Consider the following 24,271-nt stretch of genomic DNA (forward strand, 5'->3'; position numbering starts at 1 on the left):
ATAAGAACAATAAGAGCTATGTATGAAGTGATATATGGAGCAAGCAAAGATTGTCTGAAAATTATTCTTGGAGAAATTCCATTGCAATTTTTAAAATTATTCTAGGCTCTTAGAAATCTAAGATACTTGTTGAATGTTTCACTATGATACCACATCAAAAATGTTCGTTTTCCTGAAGTAGCTCATGATCTGCTAAAGTGCACACTAAGACTACAATCCTATGCATGCTTACCTGGAAGTAACTCAATGGGACTTCCGAGTAGACACACATAGACTTGGGCCAAAATGAAATCTTTTTGGAGGCTGAGCTCCAACAGTACAGTACACAGCAGTGTTTCTCAAACTGTGGGTCAGGACTCACTAGGTGGATCACAAGCCAATTTCAGGAAGGTCCCCATTCATTTCAATGTTTTATTTTTAATAGATTTGCTGCTACCATGGTATGTCTGCATTTGGGGAAATGTTACACATCTGTACTTTTAATAGGCTACTATGTATATGTTTTAACAACAATAGTAAATGGGATTTGCTCCTGGGAAAGTGTGGGTAAGATTGCAGCCTAGGATTGTTAAAATTTTCCTGCTTGATGATGTCACTTCTGGTGGGTCCTGACAGATTCTCATTCTAAAAAGTGGGTCCCAGTGCTAAAAGTTTGAGAACCACTGTAGTACAGTATTTTGTTCTGCAATTGTAACCATATGAAATGTTAAATAATTGTTAAATAAAGCAACAACTGCTAAACTTTCAGAGAAATCTTGTTATATTTTACATGTTTTACAGTACGGTTTATAAAAGAGAACCATCACATAGTCATACCAATTATCTCAAAATACCCTTCCCTCCAATTCCAGATAAGTCAGCAAAAAGACATTTTATATAGCCAAAATTCTTTCACCTTACTCTCCACTTAAAAAATATGGACAAAACTCTTACTCCTAGGACATGCTTACACTCTGGGAGAAAACTTATTCCTGTGTCTAGGTAAAATAAACACACATTTACCTTCAAATCAGAGCCTTAAAAATTACTCCTCCAAAGGTAGACTAAGGAATGGAGTTGCTGAAGTTCTAGCATCAGTAACTGCTCAAACTAACCCATAGGAATGATTCTTCAGTACATACGCTGCTGACAAAGGCAATTTATCTAAGGTAAGATACATAGTGCAATGGTAGGTGACTTCTGCATTCCCCGCTCATTCCAGAGTTAGCGTTCTCCATACAAACTTCAACTGGTCACACATGCACCTAGGATTCTTTGCTCTTGATACTGAGCTCATTTACAACTCCTTATCTGCAGAAAACAAATTCTCTACTGCACACAATCAAATCAGTTAAAAATCACCGTGTTTTTTTTATTTTACTTGATTCCTAAAACCACATTTAGCTATGTTTTAAACACCTAGGAAAAGCCTAGACATTAAAGGAAAAAAGGTTCTTAATTTGCTTATAAGACAAAATATTTTCAGCTTGGTGTCAAAATGCAACTTCTCATTTCAATTGTCCTGCAATGGAAGGGGTGTGTGTGTGTAATCATTTTATCACTAGTATTTAATTTCAAGCACATATCAACATTTAGGGGATTTTTATATTGCCTTTCAAATAAAAAATTCTTGTGGTGGTTTTCAAATAGACTTGTATAGGGAAATCAAGCAGCAGGTATCTGGTCATGCTTGTCTGTTACTCCAGCTTATGTGCTTTCTTTCTCTTCCAACAGTTTGCTATAACAATCACATCCCTTAAAAGGTGTCTTGGATTAGATGTATTAATTATCTACTACAAATGTATGAAATCTACACAGTCAGTGCATTTAGCTCTTCTCTTTAAGTGTGGTAAGATTCATTGCCACCACTTTGCAGTTACAGTCCTGGAAGAATACTCTCATGCTGCAGGGGTCAGTGGCTGCATCTGCAAAGCATGTTGCAAGTTTTGCATTCTACATTTCAACCCAAGATGATGCCTAAAGAATGCCACTGTTCTTGCACCTTTATTCAATCCTATTAGAATACAGTTGAATTTAGATTAGTGTTTTACTTCCCCCTCCATCAAATGGCCTAAGGCAGACATCCATTTGGAAATGTCCAAAGCTATCCATCTCATGAAGGACATTCTTGCAGATAATGTAAAAAATGTTCAGGCTACCATGTGGTGAGGGGAGGTGTAAAGATACTTCATTCAACTTCATTCTTAAACTTAAAAACATAGTGCAATGTCTTACAGTGTTAAAAAAATTAGTAATGAATTTTTGTTTAACAAAACATGTAGACCAGTTTGATATCTATAATGGGTACTAAGGTCTATTAAACTTCTACCGAATGCCTCTCCCCACCATGATTTCCCAAACTCTGCTCATGTTAAATAATTTAAAGTGAAACTAGTAATTTCAGTTATTGTTCAGGTCGCATCCAACAAAGGCCCTTCTACAAAAGAGTTGCAAAACAATCCACAAGTTGCTCATGATGTCTCCTTTTTCCTTTCATCTCTTGGCTCACGCTGGTCTTTGGTCCCCACCCCCCAAAAAATCCCACTCTTCAAAGAACGCAAGGAAGTATTTGATGCTCGAGTATAGATACTAAGCCACAAAGGATCCTTTCAGTTTCCAGATACAGTTCAGTTTTCTTTTTGTTGCTTCAAATAACGAGCTCTTCCTCTTAAGGCCCCATCTATCATTGTCTTATAGCGATACCACTCGGGCACAAGCAAGCCAAACCAGGCCTAAGAAATGGAAGAAGAAACCACACTCGTGATGCTGTCACTGAAGACAAAGATGCCAATATCTTCACTAAGTTAAATCAAGATACAAAAAATTGATAATAAATGGACATTTTTAAAAGTCACAGTTTTCTTTTAAAGTACACGTAATGAAAAATCAACTGTGAACACCACATACCATGAAGGAATGAGACGGACATCCATAAGTGTGATTCACTACACCAATTGTGTTGATGGCATGTTTTACGTAGGTTTCAGGTGTAGGTCTAAACCTGGATGGACGGATCTTAGACATTTTGGTAACCACTAGATATGGTTCAACAGTCTGAAAAGAGACACCATTATTTTAAAAGAAGGCCTTTATGGGTATTTAATATGCCATGTATTCCATTATTAAAATATGCAAGTAGCTTTAACTTTTAATAGGCTTTATTTAAAAAGTCAAAACATGATAATTCAACTAGTCTAAGATCTACAGCAGGTTTCCAGACCACAATTCTAATCACCTATTCCTGAAAGTAAGCTCCACTGAACATAATGAAATTTACTTCTAAGCAAACTTACTTCCAAATCCCTCCTCCTCTGTAATGTCCTGCATCCCCAGAAAAGTCTTTTCCTAAGGGCTGAGGGACCTTCTAGAATAGGATCATACATGGCAAAAGGTGTGTGGGGGGGGGTGCACCACAGTGTAGGTACTGTCTAGTATTGGCAACCTTCAGTCTCGAAAGACTATGGTATCGCGCTCTGAAAGGTGGTTCTGGCACAGCGTCTAGTGTGGCTGAAAAGGCCAATCCGGGAGTGACAATCCCTTCCACACCGGGAGCAAGTGCAGTCTGTCCCTGGTCTGTCTCCCTGGCTATGGGCCTTCCTTCTTTGCCTCTTAGCCTCAGACTGTTGGCAAAGTGTCTCTTCAAAACACTGTCTGTAGGTTCAAAGTGTCTCTTCAAAACACTGTAGGTACTGTCTACAACAGCTAATTCCATGTTACTTTAAACATAGAGTCTTCTATGCCAGTTTTACAAAAGTAGCATGCACTAACATGGGAAACCTCAACATCTGGAGGGGCTACCAAGTTGTCCAATTGCAATTTTCATTGTTCTTTTTTGTTGGGGGAGACAATGATGCTCAAACAACTGACTAGAATACAGGATCCAGCTCTGAGCAAGCTCACTGGAACATGAAGCCCACCTGATTTCCACAAGTAGGAAATTTGTGGCTCAGGGGCCTAAACCTACAAGCAAATCAAGGTCATAAAAAGTGGGGTCACACACACCACTTTGTGCATTTGTCCAAGGCCAATCTGATGCTCCATGGGAAGGCTTGCCTCTTCCCCTTGCTGCAAGTGTGAGTTAAGACCAGGAAGTAAACAGGGTAGGAAAAGTAATTGCAGGTTTTTATTTTATCTGCTACTTGACTTTAACATAAACTTTGCCATCTATCCTTTTTCTCTTTTATTAGCTTATCAATGCTTTTTTTCTTTTAACTTTGCCTATGTCCCAAGTTGTTTTCTTACACTCAAAGTTTGTATAATTTATCATCACTGTTTTACCTGGCTGGTCTCAGTTCAGCTTTCCCACATTCTGGTGTTTGAAGGGAGGTTTGTCCAAAGCAGCCCCCTTCTCCCCATGCTTGCTAGCTCTGAGTGGTGACAAACTACTTTTTTCCAGTTCACTCAATTACAAGGGTGAAGCAAGGATGTGGGTACTAATCACCAACTGCGAAGTGCTGTTCCCAACTTGTGCTCTATCTTCCCTTGCAATGGGGTTTTTAACTCTTTTGGGATTTGGATCAGAATACCAGCATGTGGTTTTTACTATAGAAGAAGTGTCCCATTGGTGCAAATTGAATCTTCCACCAGGGGAAATGCACAGGGGATTTGGGAGTAGTGACAGCCCCCCTTCCTCCACACTGCGATGATGATGATGATGATGATGATACAAGTATTTATATACTGCTTTTCTTGGTCTTTATTCAAGGCGGTTTACATAGGCAGGCTATTTAAATTCCCGTAGGGATTTTTACAATTGAAAGAAGGTTCTATCTTTCAAGAACCACAACATTCAGATGTTTCTTTCTGATCTGGTTTCACATTCTGGCCTCCATCCTCCCACGCTCAGAGCAGATGGAATAACTCAGCTCAGCTTGTCAGCTGCTTCAAGGTTGCACGGTGCTGGTGGCCTCGAACTGGGGACCTTGTGGATGTTATCTTCAGGCAAATAGAGGCTCTACCCTCTAGACCAGACCTCCAGAAAACCTTCCCCCAAATGTGAATGCCATTTTTATTTTAAAAAATAAACCAAAGCCTCACACACAGCAGTGAAAATTCAAGCTAAACTTGAACAGGGATGTGTGCTTTGATGCTTACAGTTGCATTACTCAGCTGCAGCACTAGAGGGCACCACAGGATATCAGACAGCCCGATTGAGTTAGAAAGCATAGCTTTTGGTCTTAAAAATTTGTCTCATTAAGAGATATATTAAATTATGAGATCCTTTGATTTAGTATTTTATTCATCAGCCTTCTAAAACATAGTAAGGTGGTCAGGGAAGAGTTTGCATCTATTTGGCAAGAAAAAGTTAAAATAATGAATATTAAGAAAAGAATCATATGCAAGTGAACTTTGCTATCTCACTGTAATATAGCATGCGGCCATATACCTAGGACTAGCAAGGAAGGTGATATTGTCTAAAGCAGCAATTTTCAACCTCTCCTCTCATGGCACACTGAGATGGCATTAATTATCAACGCACACCATCTTTTTTTTTTTTTTAATTGACAACGTACACCACTTTGCCAGTAGGAGGCTCATATCCCCCAATGGCCCTACTAATGCAAGACCTTCCCCAAAACTTCTGTGGCACACCTGAAGATGATTTGTGGCACACCAATGTGCCATGGCACACTGGTTAAAAATTGCTGGTATAAAGCACTGAAAACAGAAAGCAAGTCAAGTGTGGATTTGGAACAGGGACCACGAGAAATTTTTAAAAAAATAATTTTTGTAATGTTTGCTCCAAGGAGACGGGCACCCCAATCCTGAGCTGCCCAGGGTGCCCAGGCTCGGCAGCATTGAGAAGGGCTGCTGCAGGAGGTGCCTCCTGGGTAAGGTAAGCAGACCCGCAATGGGGCTACTCACTTTACTGCTGACCTAAGGAAAAGGCGCTCGTATAGGAGTGCAGCCCTCCACGAGCGCCCTGGATCTGATCCTCCTGCCTCCCTCTCCCTTGGTATGCCTCCCGCCCGCCCCCTGGCATGCCTCCTCCCCGCCCCTGTCCCCACCCCCACTTACTGTGTTGCTGCTCGGCAGTCCGGGAGACCGCTGAGCCGTGGAAACCAGATGACCGCCCGGCACTAGCCCAGCACCGGCCGGGAGCCTGGCAGTGAGTCTCGTGAACGTGCCTTACGGCATGTTTGCGACTGTGCTCAGCAGCATCGAGTCATGCCACCAAGGTCAGGATTGGGCTGTGAATCATCTACCCTAAGATGTTATCTTCAAATCCAGTTGAAACATATTTTGAAACTTTCTGTTTGGAACCCTTATTTTTTGCAGTGCATGGCACTATTCAGTGCAGTCTAATTAAGCCTTTAATTCCAGCTCTTATATAACATCTATTCTATTTAATCAGTTGCAAAAGTTTCACTCTTCCAATTCTAGATGGAAATGTAGATATCAAAAATGAAGTCACACTATTTCCATGAGACAATGTGAAAAAAGGGTAAACAAGATAGATTCATGGAATTCAGCAAGCCTTGAGTCAACACTAAAATGCTGCTTCTTTATCTGAGTCAAATAACTAAGGTACAACTTATTAACGGTGTCCTGCCACATAAGTCACATTCACTGTTGATAGAATTAAGATAGTATCACACAGGCAAAAGTTCTGAATGAGAAAATTTTTAATGTCCGGGGAAGAAAGGAATCATACTTTTATGAGTTAGCAAAATAGCTAACTTTTACCTACTATTAATTGACAGCAAAGTGGGGCAAGGAAATTTTAGGCTGACGAAGGTACCACATTGCCCCTGTTCCTTCCTGAGTAAAGAAGGCAAAAGAGAAGAGCCAATGCCCAAGTAAGATGGTGGATCTTCCAGAGCAGAGATGGGCTATAGTTAAATCCCACTCCCTTGCTTACCTAAGAATTTGATCCCAAATCCCTGCATTAGGGTCTCAAATATAGTTTGCAGACATTAACTCTGGCATGAGACCAAGCTCTCAAGCATCCTGTGAGTACATGACTTGCCTCAAATCTTTATTCAAAGATAATAAGTTTAGGTTAGGTTATCATTCATTACTTTTCTTATCTTGTATGTGTTATATATGCCAATATAGGATTCTGAAACAGTATTTAAAAGATTTTTACCCTGCCTTTCCTCTACCAGAGCAGGCACCCATGGTGGTTTACGATTACCAGCTAAAATATGCAATATATAAAAACAAAAACCATTAGTTACCTGACTTTTCACTGTAAACTGCTTTGTGAACTTTTCATTGAAAAGCGGTATATAAATACTGTTCATAATAATAAATAAAATCACAAAAATAAATAATACCATTCAGAGGAGGGCAAAACTATTTACAGCCAAATTACTGCATTTATGAAGATTCATCCTTCCCATGATGACCCAAGAATGATCCAAAATTTTTCTATATTATATTTAAGTTTGCTGCATTAAACAAACAAAAAATGGTCCTCCTGAAGGTGCTATTTATCCAAGGAGAGAAGCTCCCACCAGCACTAATCAGAGCTTCCTCCCCAATTCAGAGACAGGAGGAGGGGGAATTTGTCAGGGCTGGACAAATATCTGGACTTTAAGAATTTATCTGGACTTTCAGAAGGCGTTCAACATGGTCCCTCACCAAAGGCTACTGAAAAAACTCCACAGTCAGGGAATTAGAGGGCAGGTCCTCTCCTGGATTGAGACCTAGTTGAAGACCAGGACACAGAGAGTGGGTGTCAATGGGCAATTTTCACAATGGAGAGAGGTGAAAAGCGGTGTGCTCCAAGGATCTGTCCTGGGACCAGTGCTCTTCAACCTCTTCATAAATGACCTGGAGACAGGGGTGAGCAGTGAGGTGGCAAAGTTCGCAGACGACATCAAACTTTTCATGAGTGGTGAAGAACAGAAGTCATTGTGAGGAGCTCCAGAAGGATCTCTCCAAACTGGCAGAATGGGCAGCAAAATGGAAGATGCGTTTCAATGCAAGTAAGTGTAAAGTCATGCACATTGGGGCAAAAAATCAAAACTTTAGATATAGGCTGATGGGTTCTGAGCTGTCTGTGACAGATCAGGAGAGAGATCTTGGGATGGTGGTGGACAGGTCGATGAAAGTGTCAACCCAATGTGCGGCAGCAGTGAAGGCCAATTCTATGCTTGGGATCATTAGAAAAGGTATTGAGAACAGAACAGCTAATATTATAATGCCTTTGTACAAATCGATGGTAAGACCACACCTGAAGTATTGTCTCCAGTTTTGGTCGCCGCATCTCAAAAAGGATATAGTGGACATGGAAAAGATGCAAAGAGGGCAACTAAGATTATTACTGGGCTGGGGCACTTTCCTTATGAGGAAAGGCTATGACGTTTGGGCCTCTTCAGCCTAGAAAAGAGACACCTGAGGGGGGACATGATTGAGACATGCAAAATTATGCAGGGGATAGACAGAGTGGATAGGGAGATGCTCTTTACACTCTCACATAACACCAGAATCAGGGGACATCCACTAAAATTAAGTGTTGGGAGGGTTAGGACAGACAAAAGAAAATATTTCTTTACTCAGCATGTGGAACTCCTTGCCACAGGATGTGGTGACGGCATCTGGCCTGGATACCTTTAAAAGGGGATTGGATAAGTTTCTGGAGGAAAAATCCATGAGGGGTTACAAGCCATGATGTGTATGTGCAACCTCCTGATTTTAGAAATGGGCTATGTGAGATGCAAGGGAGGGCACCAGGATGGAGGTCTCTTGTTATCTGGTGTGCTCCCTGGGGCATTTGGTAGGCCACTATGAGATACAGGAAGCTGGACTAGATGGGCCTATGGCCTGATCCAGTGGGGTTGTTCTTATGTTTTTATGTTCAGGGACATGCGTAAGGGGAAAATCTCAGTTCCGACCTGTTAGCTACTATTTAATACATGCACACAGCTAAAACTATGCAATATTGTTGTTGGCATCCTTCAGTCTCGGAAGACTATGGTGTCACGCTCTGAATGGTGGTTCTGGAACAGAGTGTCCTCTCCAGTGCGCGAAGCCTGGGTAAAGTAGATATGGAGGAGAGGCTGTTACCCATGCAGCAAATCCCCTCTCTCCACGTCGCTGAAATGGTCCAATGGAAAGGCAGAGGCCAATATGGTTGGTTCCAGCGGCGTCGCAGGAGTTGCCAGAACATGACTGTGTTCAACCATGAACTGCCTCAGGGACTCCGGCTCCGGATTTTGCCTCGAGGTTGACTCCTGAAGCCTTTTCCATAACTGGATGTAGCCACAAGGCAGTGGAGGTTTGGGATCAGAGTTTTCCTTCTCTCAGATGAGCTGCCTTCCCAGGTTGACGAGTCCCATCTACCCGGTGGCTGTTTAGTTGCCTCTTAGGACAAGTATAGCCAAACTGAGGGCCTATTCTTATCCCCAGCCCCCAGGGGATATGCAATATTATAATTTGGCTTTTAAATATTGAGAACAGAGATAGAAACCATAATAAGCCAATCACATTCAATTTCATATTATATAACTTGTCGCATCAAACTCATGTTAATTATACAGTGTGGTCCTCTTTAAGCCATTTTTGCTCAATGTTGCATATAAGCAACAGGGACCAAAAGTATTCACCTGTGGGCTGGGCAAAAATGGTTTAAGGCAGCTCTCAGCAACTACTTACAGTTGTGTGTGAACTGCACAATGACTCACTATGAGGTGTTGCAAAGCGAGTACACAATCTTGCAACACTGTGGAAGACTATCTTTTATTTCATCTCTAACATGGCATGTTTAAAATGCTCCATTAAAAAGGACAAACTGCACTAAACATTACAGAATTATCCTACTCCCCTCAGAGGAAACTTGGATCTAAGTACTATCTTCCATTTATGCAAGAAATTACCCTGCTAACTTTTTCAAGTGGGTGCTCCTCTATTTAGCAGAGGGAGAGCAACTGATCCTCTTCACCACAGCAGTGTCTTTTCTAGTGGCTGTCTGCTGGCTTTCTTTTGCCTCTTTTTAGATTGTGAGCCCTTTTGGGACAGGGAGTCATTAGTTATTTGATTTTTCTCTTTAAACCGCTTTGTGAACTTTTCGATGAAAAGCGTATAATAATAATAACAACAATAATAACAACAACAGAAGCCGTGCAAGATTTTTCAAATCTTTCCCTCTCCATCCCCCTGCATCATTCTAAAATTTGACTCCGCAGATCAGGCGAACCCTCAGGAATATGATGGTGTGCAACCCAGGGAATGGAAAGAGAAGAGGAAAGCACTGAAAACTGTACCCCTATCTGCCTTTCTTCTGTTAACAGAAGACAGAGTTTGGAGCCACACATATTTTAATGACATTTCCCCACATTTCAAAGAGACTGTATAGTGATGATAACCTTTTATTGCCATATTAATCATACAAACAATTTCACTAACCTGCACAATGATACCCTTACTTTGGTACTCTGTGCTGAGACCTTGAGAGAAGAAATTCACAAAAGCCTAGAGGCAGAAAAACAGAACAGTAACATTAATACACCATATACAAACACCTAAACACCTTACAGCATGCTTTTCGTGTGTTTATTGAACATAAGAAGCTACATTCTACTGCAGTGACCCATTGGTCCATCTGGTTAGTCTTATTCACACTGACTGGTAGTAGCTTCTAGGTAGTAGGGCATCTGAAAGAGGGATCTGAAGGTCTTAGGAGTGGACCTCAACAAGTGGGAAACCCTGGCCTCTGAGCGGCCCGCTTGGAGGCAGGCTGTGCAGCATGGCCTTTCCCAGTTTGAAGAGACACTTGGCCAACAGTCCGAGGCAAAGAAGGAAGGCCCATAGCCAGGGAGACAGACCAGGGACAGACTGCACTTGCTCCCAGTGTGGAAGGGATTGTCACTCCCGAATTGGCCTTTTCAGCCACACTAGACGCTGTTCCAGGACCACCTTTCAGAGCGCGATACCATAGTCTTTCGAGACTGAAGGTTGCCAACAAGAAGGTAGTAGCTTGCTAAGTTTCAGACAGCAGTCCTTCCCCATCCCACTGGGAAATGCCTGGTACCAAGCCTATGCTCTTCTGCATACAAATCATGTGAGTTGCAACCCAATCCCTTAAAAAGGCTGAACTCCTAATCCTGTTCCTGTGCATTCCAGCCATGGCCCACAGGTATTTTCTCAGGAAAAGCAATATATTCTAAAAGTCATTGGAATGAATATCGACTAGTTGAATCCCAAAAGCACTTCTGCTAGGACAAAGACCAACAGAACTTTCAGAAACTCTTCCTGCTGCAGCGACACTATCCCGCAATCCTGAGGGCAGAAAAGTCCCATTCTACAAGCAGGACACTGCTTATGGTTTTCTGAACCCAAACTCACTGAACTGTGAAACTGATGCATTGCCCTTATCAGTTTCACTGTAAGGGATTCTAGGAGAAGGCTGCTTATTTTGCCAACAATTAGAACACATATAATATTTTATGTATTTTACCATTTAAGCCAGCCATTTTCAGCCAGTGAGCCATGGTACTCTAGTGTGCTGCAAATGGTTCGCAGGTGTGCATCAGGAATTTGGGAAACTGTCATGGGAAGGGCATTGAGAGACGTGAGCCCCTCACCAGCAGCACAGTATGCCTTGTTAATTGTAAAAAAAACAAAACAAAAAACAAACAACAACTGATGGTGTGCCTTGAGAATTTTAGTATCTTGTCTGTGTGCCATGAGACAAAAAAAATAAAAAAGGTGGCTTAAGCTGTCTCGGGCAACATCATTTGACACAATGTAATTATCTAAAAAGACATATAAATAGCCACATTTTTCCACCCTCCCTTCCAACTGTTAGTAATTTCTGAAGGAACACTTGGTTCCTAAGAGTTGAGCAGCAGAAAATAGTTAAACTGTGTGTATGAAAAGAAAACACTACATGAAGGATAAGGACACCCTTGTGTTTGACCAGGATGATCGACCTTGCTCCAGTTACAAGTATTAAATGCTTTGCTAATATTTTTTTCTTCTTGACCAGCTTACACACCCATAACTAATAGGCTTTCAAATTATATCCTCTCCATATACCTTAAACAGAAGCAACAGAGATATCCAATACAAATATCATAGCTCTAGGCTGCACATCTCCTGGGGGCTGGGGATAAGAATAGGCCCTCAGTATGGCTGTACTTGTTGTAAGAGGCGACTAAACAGGCACCGGATAGATGGGACTCGTTAGCCTGGGAAGGCAGCTCATCTGAGAGAAGGAAAACTCTGATCCCAAACCTCCACTGCCTTGAGGCTACATCCAGTTATGGAAAAGGCTTCAGGAGTCAACCTCGAGGCAAAATCCGGAGCCGGAGTCCCTGAGGCAGTTCATGGCTGAACACAGTCATGTTCTGGCAACTCCTGTGACGCCGCTGGAACCAACCGTATTGGTTTCTGCCTTTCTATTGGACCATTTCAGCGATGTGGAGAGGGGGAATTGCTGCATGGGAAACCGTCTATCCTCCATATCTACTTTACCCAGGCTTCGCGCACTGGAGAGAACACCAGAACCACCATTCAGGAGGGGAGCAGCTGTGTATACCACCCTGAGCTCTTTGGAGAAAGGGCGGCATAAAAATGTGAAAAATAAATAAATTTAAATCAGCAAGGAAACACAGAAATATTAAAATACAGTAGAACCTCTTTAAGTTGACCACCCAAGGGACTGGAGGAAATTGGTCAACATAGGGAGGTGGTCAACATACCAAAAAAAGGCATTTCAATATTATCATGTTTAGCTCCCAGGACAACAAATGCAAGGCCAAGTTATTATTTAGATTGGATTTTTAATAAGTTTTAATGGAAATATCAATGAGAATTGATCCTCTTGTGATGCTTATTATTTATATCATCTATATCTATATCAAGAGACAGAGAATAAACAGTCCACAATCAGTTTTTTAAAAAACCCTGAAAATTCATAAGCTTAAAAAAAATGGTAAGTTAAAAAAAAAACTTGGTTTCATAGCAGACAGGCAGACCAATGCTATCCCTTGCCAGCCTATAGCATGTTACATAGCTCCAACAGCTAAAAAAACAATAACACTTTTTTACTTAGGCTGCCTGGCCTCCACTGGGTCTCCTCAGACTCACTAAATGCTAGAAAGTGTTTGATACGGTCCCTCACTAAAAACTGTTGAGAAAACTCCACAGTCAGGGAATAAGAAGACAGGTCCTCTCATGGGTTGGAAACTGGTTGGGGACCAGGAAACAGAGAGTGGGTGTCAATGGGCAATTGACAAAAAAAGTGGAGGGAGGTGGAAAGTGGTGTGCCTCAAGAATCTGTCCTGGGACTGGTGCTTTTCAACATCTTCATAAATGACCTGGAAACAGGGATAAGCAGGGAGGTAGACAAGTTTGTGGATGACACTAAACTTCTCTGAGTGCTGAAGACCAGAAGGGACTGTGAAGTGCTCCAGAAGGATCTCTCCAAACTGGGAAAATAGGCAGCAAAATAGCAGTTGTGTTTCAATATAAGTGTAACGTAATGCACTGGTGATGGAAACCAAAGTGAAAGGACAACGGCTTCACTATGCACAAGCAACCTCATGCCCCTCATAACTTGGTACATGTCCAGGTACAATCTGCAGCCGGCGCAGGTCTGTTGGCTATGTGCAGTGTGCCCACCTATAAAAACCCTTTCGCACACGCGCTAGCAGGTGTAGGGGAGGGATTGTCGCATGGCTTCTTTCTTTTCCAAAATGGGACAAACCAGACAAAACACAGGCCCACAGTATTGCGTTCAGTGGACAACTTACGAAGGGTAAATTAATACTATGTGCTATGGTCAAAGTGGTCAAGATACAACTTACGGAGGTGGTCAATACAGAGGTTAGTCTCCCATAGTGTATATGCAGTGTCTGTCCATACTGTGAAAATTAGGTCAACTTAAGGAGGTGGTCAATAAGAGAGGTGGTCAACTTTGGAGGTTCTACTGTATGTGCAACTGTACTCAATTTGCATAATTCATACAGACCACAGAATTTGCACTGCCTTGAAAAATCTTATTTAGCCCTGTCTGTAAAGCATGCAAAGTATGATGGGACTTCATGATTTTACAACAGGTATTTGAACAAGAACGAAGTTGTTCAAAAAGATGCACTTAGTCATGTACTTTATCTTCTGGTCGCTGCATCTCACAAAGGATATACTGCAAACGAAAAAGGTGCAGAAGAGAACGACCAAAATAATTAGTGGGCTGTGGGAACTTCCCTTATGAGGAAAGGCTACAGTGTTTCTGGTTCTTCGGTCTAAATCAAAGATGCCTGAAGGGGGACATGATTGAGACATAAAATTAAGCATGGGGTGGATAGAGGAAAGTTTTTTTCCCCCTCGCTCACACAACACCTGCACCAGGGGACATCCACTAAATTGAGTGGTAGAGGTAGGAGAAGACACAAAAAGTATGTCTTTACACAGTATGTAATCCATCTATGGAACTCCCTGCCTCAGGGCATTGTGACAGTGCCTGGTCTAGATGTGTTTAAAAGTGGATTGGACAGATTTATGGAGGAAGAGTCAAGCACAGATTACAAGCCATGAGAGGCTGTAAAGATAACCTATGTCTAAATGCCAGATTCAAGGGAGTGGCAACAGGATGCAGGTATCTAGTTGTCACAGAGTGCTCCCAGAGGCATCTAGTGGGCCATTGTAGATACAGGAAGCTAGAAGGGTCCTTGGCCTGATCTAGCAGAGCTCGTCTTATGTTCTTGGGATGCCTAAACAAAATTTTATTTAATACATTTTAAAAAGCCTATTTCATAACCAAGCCCAGTGCATTACAGTCTCTCCCATAAGCTTTACAGTTATGGCACATCATTTGCCCAACAACATGTGAAAAGGTTACAGTGGTACAAATCAGAAGTGGAATCTCTCCAAGATTGTACTATGATCCCCTGCTGTAAAAAAATGCACAACTTTATTTGGCAAATTTCCTTAATGTTTCAGTAACTGTTCAGCAGGTTGTTAGATTCTGCAAACTTGCCCAACTATTGCTAGTCCCAGTGAACTGCACTTTACCATATTTGTGCTGTTTAAGTCCCCATTCCTTAACTGAATATGACTGCAAGGAAAAAGCAGCCACTTATGCATACATTCCCAGGAACATTCACTTTTACAAGACTACTTCAAGGAAACACAATGGCTACATTTGATTCTCAAAAGCGCAATTCACATACAGTATTCCCTTTCCCCCATGTACGGTGATAGATGATTAGAGGCTACTGATTTAGTTATTAAGAGTCTGCATCCTAATATAGGACAACTCAAACCACAAGCAAGGATCAAGCACCACTGGAAGGATCAAGAAGCTTCCAGTTCTTAAGCATGGAGAAAGAAGCACAAAAACCCAAAGATATCTGAATGCAGCCCCTCTTGTGCAGGAGCAAAAGTGTCCTGCATGTTACAGAAATAAAGAATGACAAGGGGTTGGTTTCTTAAACCAACCTTTAGAAGGTTGCTTCAGTAGTGAATAATTACCGCAAAACTAAACATATTGCAGATACTTGCCTATAAGTCGATCTCACAGATAAGTTGAGGGCAGGCTTTAAGCCAAAAATCATGGAATTCTCTATGACCCCCACGTAAGTCATTCTCTATGACCTCCACCATTTAACTTAGAGGGGTGTCCAAGTCTAATTTTGACTGATTTTACCTGAGGCCAGAACCTGAAAAATAAACTACTAGTAATTGTTACCTAAGAACTATAATTTTTTTAAAAAAATAGTAAGTATTAAAAACACAGTATACACACATAGCATAGCAAAAACAGTATTGAAAACAGTCTCTAATTTATTAAAAACTGATCTATCTCATACGAGGCATATTTATTCATTAGCGTTTAAAATTGTATTCTTCACAACCGTTTTGTAAACACTATCAGAGTAAGGCCACAACCCCATCCACACTTTCCTGGGAGTAAGCACCATTTACTTTAATGGGACTTACTTCTGAATGGGCAAGCCTAGGATTGGGCTCTAAGTGCACCGGAAACAGAATACCAGTAGAACTATTAATCCAATCCTCCTTTAAGGTGCCTGGTGCCTTAATCCAGAGGCTCTACATAGAACATACAGCTTAGAACATAAAACTGGGAGTGTGCATTTCAATTCACAGCAGAGAGATGAGCAACAATGAATCACTGACCAAGTGCAGCTGCACATAGCTGCAACCCAATTTACTCAGAAGTAAACCCTTGCAGGAGGATGGGCAGTGGCACCTCCTCTGGGCCTCCTATGGGGTTCCCTGCCCACCTGCACCCATCTGGTCCCTGCATTGCATCAGGAATGGAGAATTCCTTGAGGAGGCAGGGCTGTGGGGAGGCAGCCTGCTGGCTGGCGCTCCCCCTGCCCACTTGGAGCCTGCCGTGCACACTCCCCATCATATTCCTACTGCCCGCGGGGGCTAAAAGTGGAGCGGGGGCATCCTGGGTGCTGCCGCTGCTGCTGCCGCCAGACCAATGGAGGGCAGAGTGAGCACAGGGAGAGTCCTGTGCTGCCCATTCCCTTCCAGCTGCTCCCTAGCATGGGTGCAGCACGCCTCCCTCCCTCCCCGTCACAGCCGCACGCTCAGTAGAGGGCAGCACAGGACATTCCTTGCACGCTCCCTCCCTCCATTAGTCTAGTGGCAGTGGCTGCAGCAGCTGCCAGGATGCCTCCACTCTCTGCCCTCGCTGGCAGAAGGACTATGGTGGGGTGTACGTGTGGGAGGCTCCAAGACGGCACAGGTGAGCGCCGACTGGTAGGCTGCCCCCGCATGCCCTTTCTCCTCTGGGGCTCCTCCAGCTCCTGGCATGATGGGGAGGACCAGCCGGGCACAGGCAGGCAGGAGGTGTGGCTGCTGGGAACCACACCCCCACCCGGAGGAGGCATCACTGCCCATCCTCCTACAGAATTCCCCCCCCCACACACCCGGGTGCAGATAGCCCACTCACCCTCTCCGTCTGCCTGAGTAACTGCGAGGCGAGGGGACGATTCACGGGGGATTTGGCGGCACAAATTTTTTGCCGTATAGGTACTAATATAGTACCTATATACGTACCTATAGTATGTATAGTACTACAGTACTAATCATATACAGAGCAAATATATTTAAGTCACAGAATAGGGTCCAATAGATAGGTAATCCCCCATATTCATGGTTTCACTTAACTGTGATTCTGAACCCTACCCTAGCGCTAATAGCTCACCTCTCTTAGTCTGCAAACCCTGTGCAAAAAGGCAACATTTTCTTCCTTTTGCTATGGAATAGGAAACAAACAGAGAACCTCAACTCACACGCTACAAAGACTCAATTGTTACAGGAGATGATTTGTGAGAATGCTAACAGAAAGTTCTTTGCTGTCCACTTCCTGTCAGCATTCTCACAACTGCCTTGGGAAGACATGTAGTGTATGAGTCGATGTTCTTGCTGTTGGTGAGAACAGGTTCTCGCTGTTGTGTAGGTTTTGCTGTTTTCTGCAGTTTCAGGTAACCACAGTAGCAGCAGGAATGTATTCCTCATAGATAAGGGAGGATGCCTGTACATAACAGAAATAAGAGGATAACATAGCACTCCAACACTCACATGTCGTTATTATCTAAAGTATTTTCTATTTACAAAATTGAAATCTTTCCTTCAGTTTAGCAGGAGGTAAAAGTATGGTAGATTCTTTTTTGGATCATTTCTTAACTAGATTTACATACAAGATTCTATCACATGAAATATCTGAAAAAATTTGTTTACCTTTGTTGCAGAGTAAAGGGTCATAAATGGACAAGGGACGTGTCCTGCCACAGAGGAAATATTCACTATTACTCCCTTGGACCTAAGAAGGTAAGAAACACAGTATATAAGTGAAACCACCACCACTAGGAGCAGCAGAAATGGAGTGAAAAAAAAGCCTCCAAAGCTCCTTGTTGTTACAACCAACATGATTTTCAAATGCTACCTGTAACTATATATGTGAACATGAAACTACATATTCTTCCTATTTATCCCTGCCTCTATTTCCCTCTTGTTCCTTTTACTATTTCCTTTGTGTCTATCCTAGATCGGGGTGTCAAACTCGTTTCATATAGTGGGCCAAAGAACATTAATAGAATCTGCTGAAGCCCAGAAACAACATAATTGAGCAGGAAAGTACAGTCAGTTCCTGCTAATCACGGATTTGCTACACACAGATTTGCTTTTCCGCGAGCAGCAAGGCTGCTACTTACCTTGTGCCATTTGCAGAGTGTTTCATGGTCTTTGAAGCTTCCCATGGCCATTTTAAAAGGCTCTGTGCTAGTTGCGGATGCCATTTTGAGGAGCTCTGTGGCCTTCTAAAGATCTCTGCTGCCATGCTGATGGTCTTCATAGCTGGCAGGTAAGTTACCGCTCCCCTAACCCTATTAATCCGATAAGATCACTGATTGCTATGTGGATTCACTAACTGCTGGGTTTCTAGGAACCTAACCCTGACGGATAACAAGAACTAACTAATGTCATTAAGCAGATGGTGGAAGTAAGCATCTTGGTCTCACACAATAGCTGCAGTCCCTGGGGCTGCTTGAGCTTGAGACTTGACAATGACTTGGAAAACTGGAACGAGGGCAGGAGGTCTGGTCTAGAGGATAGAGCCTCTGTCTGCCTGAAGATAACATCCACAAGGTCGCCAGTTCGAGGCCACCGGCACTGTGCGACCTTGAAGCAGCTGACAAGCTGAAGCTGAGCCATTCCATCTGCTCTGAGCGTGGGAGGATGGAGGCCAGAATGTGAAGCCAGGTCGGAACGAAACACCATGAACGTAGTGGTTTTTGAAAGAAAGAACCTTCTTTCAAATTGTAAAAATCCCTATTTAATAAGGGATTTAAATAAAAGCCTGCCTATGTAAACCGCCTTGAATAAAGACCAAGAAAGGCGGTATATAAATACCTGTTATTATTATTATTGTTATTAAATGACAGAAGAGAAAAATGTGCTAATCGTGTGTGGGGATTCAGTTACAATGCTGGGAGAGCCCATGATCCTGCAGGCCACCCTTTCAGCAGCTCTGCTTCTGCTGCAGCATCACTTTACAACTCAGCAGCTGAGAGGTGCAAAGCGATGCCTCAGCAGAAGCTGAAAAGTCTGTGTGATTGGGCTCTTCTAGCAGCTCAGCAGTAACTCTCTCACACACATCTGTCCCTTTCTCCATAGCATTCATTACCTTCCGAGGCCTCCTTCCATCTCTCAGAGCTTCAGCAGACGCAGCATGGCTGAAAGGGTGGCTCTAATTGTAACAGGGCCTAATTGTAACAGGTGCCAGGTAAAAAGCTTCTGGGGGCTGCTTCCAGTCAGTGGGTCTTAAGTTTGATCTAGATTATAAGTGCTTCAGGGAGTCCTGTCCTCTTGTGCATAAAACTCCATGTGTGTTGACAGCATTATGTATTTGCAAGGCAATAAAGTAGACAAAGTTATTGTTCTGTTTCTAAATATGGTCAGGTTCTAAATGGCAGCACATGCAAAGGTTTCTCAGCCTCTTCTTTCCAGTGGCACTCTCCACACATCCTAGAAGATCTATTCCCCAAGATTAGCAGACCTTTAGTGCATACTAGAGTCTGAGTGTCCTTGACTAGGCCTAACAGCAGACGCCAACCAAGCAAGGGATGAAACAGACAACAGACAGCCAACATATGATTACTGAATTTTCTATGCAAATGGAAAATCATGGCGCTATTAGAACAGTGGTTCACAATCCAATCCACAATCCACTCCACAATCATTGAACTTCAGTGGTTCAATAGAGCAGTGGTTCACTGCCGTCCCTGGGGCTGCTTGAGCTTGAGACTTGACAATGACTTGGAAAACTGGAACCATGCAGCAGGATATCTATGTCTACCATACTTTCTCTAGTATATCAATCTAATTTCTAATACAGATGCATAAATAAGTGACTAGCTAAAACATGCCCCAATACCTTATAAGCATTCTACCTTAGTAGAATGCCTCTACTTAGTAGTAGAATGCTTCTGGAGTATGCTTAGTAGAATGCTTCTAGAGAACTCGTGCAAGGAAAGCGCCCTACAGGTAGACCACAGCTGCGATACAAGGACATCTGCAAGAGGGATCTGAAGGCCTTAGGAGTGGACCTCAACAAGTGGGAAACCCTGGCCTCTGAGCAGCCCGCTTGGAGGCGGGCTGTGCAACATGGCCTTTCCCAGTTTGAAGAGACACTTGGCCAACAGTCTGAGGCTAAGAGGCAAAGAAGGAAGGCCCATAGCCAGGGAGACAGACCAGGGACACACTACACTTGCTCCCAGTGTGGAAGGGATTGTCACTCCCGAATCGGCCTTTTCAGCCACACTAGACGCTGTTCCAGAACCACCTTTCAGAGCGCGATACCATAGTCTTTCGAGACTGAAGGTTGCCAACTAACTATTCTACCTTAAGCAATATAGGTGAAAACATGCTGTATTTAGCTCTCCTATTGTTGTTATGGCAACGCTTGCCCATCCTAGCTGCATTCAAAGTGGTAGAAAGCAAGCTGCCTCTGCAATGCAATTATTACTTGTATGGCAAAACATCAATAATTCACTGTTTGTCTACAGCAAGAGTGTCCAAATCATGCCAATTCATCATGCTGCATCATTGTACTGGAGAGAGCACCACCTGCACTGTGCAGGCTGATCACGGATCCACAAACTCTGAATCCAGCTTTATGAAGGTTCGCTGTATCACAGGATTGGTTGAGTAAATGTTCAGAATTCCTTAGTAATGGTTGCACATTGACTAAAAAGTATGTAGATAATCTGTTCCAACTCTGAATCTACTTGCACAAAGTACTGCAAAGTCCCTGAGCCCCCTGAAAACCCACCTCTGAGAACTGGGTGACCATTTTGAATGATGTGGGATGGGCACTGGGAGCTGGCTGTGGGAGAGGGCAATGGTTGAAAAAAAAAAATCACACAGAAGCAGCTTCTGTGAGCCCAGTGTAGTTTTGGCTCATTCCCTCCCACAGCATTCTCCTGAGCCGTTTTTCTCCAAGGACCACCACCCCTCCCGATTCTTGGGCTGGCTGATCCTTGGGCTGGTGAGGACCCCGCAGGAACTTGTCACAGGGATGGAACAGAAATAAGATTGTGTGAGCACTTTTGCACCCATATACAAGCTAAAGTCAGTAGATTAATATTTATTAATATTTATGTACTTGATTCCTTTGGACCCAAACATGGTGATCCATAGTTTCGTGTTTGGATTACTCTAACAAGCTCTAAACGGGACTGCCCTCGAAAATGGTTTGGAAGTTGCAAGTAGTGCATAATGCGGAGGCTCATGTAGTTACCAAAGCTCAATGTTTTGATTATATTAGACCGCTACCTAGTGCCTACACTGGCTGCCAATTCAATTCCATGCCAAATTCAAGGTGCTGGTAGTGACCTTTAAAGCCCTTTAAGTTTGGAACTAGATTATCTGGGGGGACTTTCCATCCCACTCTTAGATCATCCAAGGGGGACTCTTCCCATATATACTGAACCACCATTAGGATCATCTGAAGGGAGCTCTCCTGCAAATGCAGCCTCTGAATCAGGTTAAAGGGATGGTGGTCAAGGGAGAGCCTTCTCTGTAGTGGTGCTACAGTTACAGAACTTCCTTCCAGGGAATTTAAGAACTATCCCTCCCTTTACAGTTGTTCAACAAGGACTAAAACCACTTTTATTTTCTCAGACATCTGGGTGATGACTTTGGTGGTTGGCCTTGTGTGCCTGTATATTGTTTGCTGCATTTTTGCCTTTCTATGGGATGCTATTTTCACTCCTAATTATATTGCTTGTTGGACTGAATTGCTGACCCCAACTCTATTGAATTCTTTTATAGTTTTATGTTTGTTTTTATTAAAAACTTTGTAAGCCACCTCAGCAAGGAAAAGGCAGGGAATAAATTTTTTAAACAAATACTTGCAATTCGGGGTGAAACCAATAAGTCTTTCCATCAAGCAGTTAAGAACCAAAGGCAACAATCATAGCATGCTTTACCACTTGTTCAGGCATTTCAAAACATAATTAGAAAATCTGAGATAGAATTGCAAAAATACTCCCATAAAATATTCCTGAAGATTGAAGGACTATCATGAATTCACTCTCATTTTGTACAACTCTTGGCTGTGACATTATAATCTCTGTAAAGGATATGGGCAAAACGGGCAGTGAACTGGCAATGGTGGAGCTTACTGCAAGGGCACTTTGGGCATTACTTATGAGATTCATGAATACTTAAGAGAACGTGTGCATCCTGAATCTTTACCTCCCAGGTAATACAGAAACTAGGGACACTAGACAAGTAAATTTTTCTCTATCCAAAACCCTTAAGAACCTCTAAATCTGCTTTTCTAGAAGGCAGCAAAGACAACTGCTCTCAAAGAGATTTTACTAGCAGTCAACAGGTAAGGCATCAATGACCACAGTCACAAAAAACTTACACACATGCTGACTGCTGAATGTAAAAGATCGACCTCATCTAAAAGAAGCTGGATAATGCAAGCACTATTGAAGGTTCTGTGATCATCTTGAACAGTAGTTCCCAACTCTTCATTTGAGAAGTGATCCAACTAGGGACCCAGTAATGTTAGTAAGGCACTTCTGGGTTTTGCAGCCACTTTCAAATGCATGTAAGTAAAAAAAACAACTACTTTTTATTTATATGCATTTGGTGGTGATGTCGGTGGCAGCAACAAAATCCATAAGTATTTATTAACTGCACTACCCCTCCTTAAGGGGTAATGAACCTCCAAATGAAGGCTGGGAACACCTGTCCTATGAGTTCTCAAAAAGGACATAGTGGAAATGGAAAAGGTCAAAAGAGAGCGACTAAGATGATTACTGGGCTGGGGCACCTTCCTTATGAGGAAAGGCTACGGCGTTTGGGCTTCTTCAGCCTAGAAAAGAGATGCCTGAGGGGGGACATGATTGAGACATATAAAATTATGCATGGGAAGGATAAAGTGGATAGAGAGATGCTCTTTACACTCTCACATAACACCAGAACCAGGGGACATCCAATAAAATTGAGTGTTGGGAGGGTTAGGACAGACAAAAGAAAATGTTTCTTTATTCAGCGTGTGGTTGGTCTGTGGAACTCCTTGACACAGGATGTGGTGACGGCATCTGGCCTGGATGCCTTTAAAGGGGGATTGGACAAGTTTCTGGAGGAAAAATCCATTACAGGTTACAAGCCATGATGTGTATGTGCAACCACCTGATTTTAGAAATGGGCTATGTCAGATGCAAGGGAGGGCACCAGGATTCAGGTCTCTTGTTATCTGGTGTGCTCCCTGGGGCATTTGGTGGGCCGCTGTGAGATACAGGAAGCTGGACTAGATGGGCCTATGGCCTGATCCAGCGGGGCTGTTCTTATGTTCTTATGAGCTGCAACCCCCAGTTTGGGAAACACTGATCTAGAAAGATTATGTGACAATCTCTTCCAAAAGAGAAAATATGTATCCAATGTACATGTTCTGCTCTGGAAGCAGAACAAGCAGTCTGACAGGGTGGATTGGGTAGAAAGAACTTGCGGCAAATTCTAAGTTCATAAAAAAGAATCCGACAAGGATTAACATACAAAGAGAAGAATATGGGAGAGGCACTGAACCATCTGCAGTAACATTGTTACTCATGGTGCAATACTGTTATTGTTGTTACTCTTTATACAAGCCATTTTCAACCACTGTGCCGTGACACACTGGTGTGCCATGAGTGGTGCACAGATGTGCCACAGGAATTTGGATGAAGGTCATTTATTAGAAGGGCCAATGGGGGGATGTGAGCCCCCCATTGGCAGCATTTTGTGCATTGACAATTTTAGTGTCAGTGTTCCATGAGATGAAAAAGGCTGAAAATCACTGCTTTATATAGTATTTTTGTAACAGTGTTATTGCATTGTAACAAGAGTAAAAGGACACATGCAAACACTTGTGAAACTTTAGTAATCCATTTTAGCAGATGGTACACAAGGGTAAAGGAAATTTAGCTAGTGGCAAAACATAGGAATTGCACTGTGAAGAGATCAGAAAGACAAGCTCAGTGATAAAGTAGGATAATCTCCCAGTGAACTAGTCTTCCAATTACCTCAATGTAAAAGACAGAGAAAAATGGAGATTACAATCCCTACTGTGTCTCCTTCAACACCAATGGAGGAAGCTGAAGTCAGCCTTGAAGTTTAACGAAAATGTTGGCGTGAAAAGACAACTATGTGAGCACTGAAGCAAGAGAGGAAGATCAGGTGACACAGTGTTTTCCATTTGTTATTGTTCATCTGGGAAGAACAGAGAAAGTACAGGTGGTGCCTATTTATCCGCATTAGTTCTGTTCCATGACTCGGCGCAATTAACAAAAAACGCGTTGGGCTAAATTCC

General features: G+C 42.7%; 1 protein-coding gene across 1 annotated transcript in view; it reads right to left on the bottom strand.

Moving 5' to 3' along the window:
- Positions 1-742: 742 nt before the first annotated feature.
- Positions 743-24,271, bottom strand: part of HSD17B12 (hydroxysteroid 17-beta dehydrogenase 12) — an 84,246-nt gene continuing 60,717 nt past the window's right edge. The window contains exons 8-11 of the mRNA XM_066632098.1: positions 17,647-17,728; positions 10,333-10,398; positions 2,887-3,033; positions 743-2,711 (exon numbers count right to left, since the gene is read on the bottom strand). Coding sequence (XP_066488195.1) covers positions 2,607-2,711; positions 2,887-3,033; positions 10,333-10,398; positions 17,647-17,728 — 400 coding nt within the window. The 3' untranslated portion in view covers positions 743-2,606. The remainder of the gene's footprint in view (positions 2,712-2,886; positions 3,034-10,332; positions 10,399-17,646; positions 17,729-24,271) is intronic.

The sequence above is a fragment of the Tiliqua scincoides genome, chromosome 1 (genome assembly GCF_035046505.1).
Source record: "Tiliqua scincoides isolate rTilSci1 chromosome 1, rTilSci1.hap2, whole genome shotgun sequence".
Lineage (NCBI taxonomy): Eukaryota > Metazoa > Chordata > Lepidosauria > Squamata > Scincidae > Tiliqua > Tiliqua scincoides.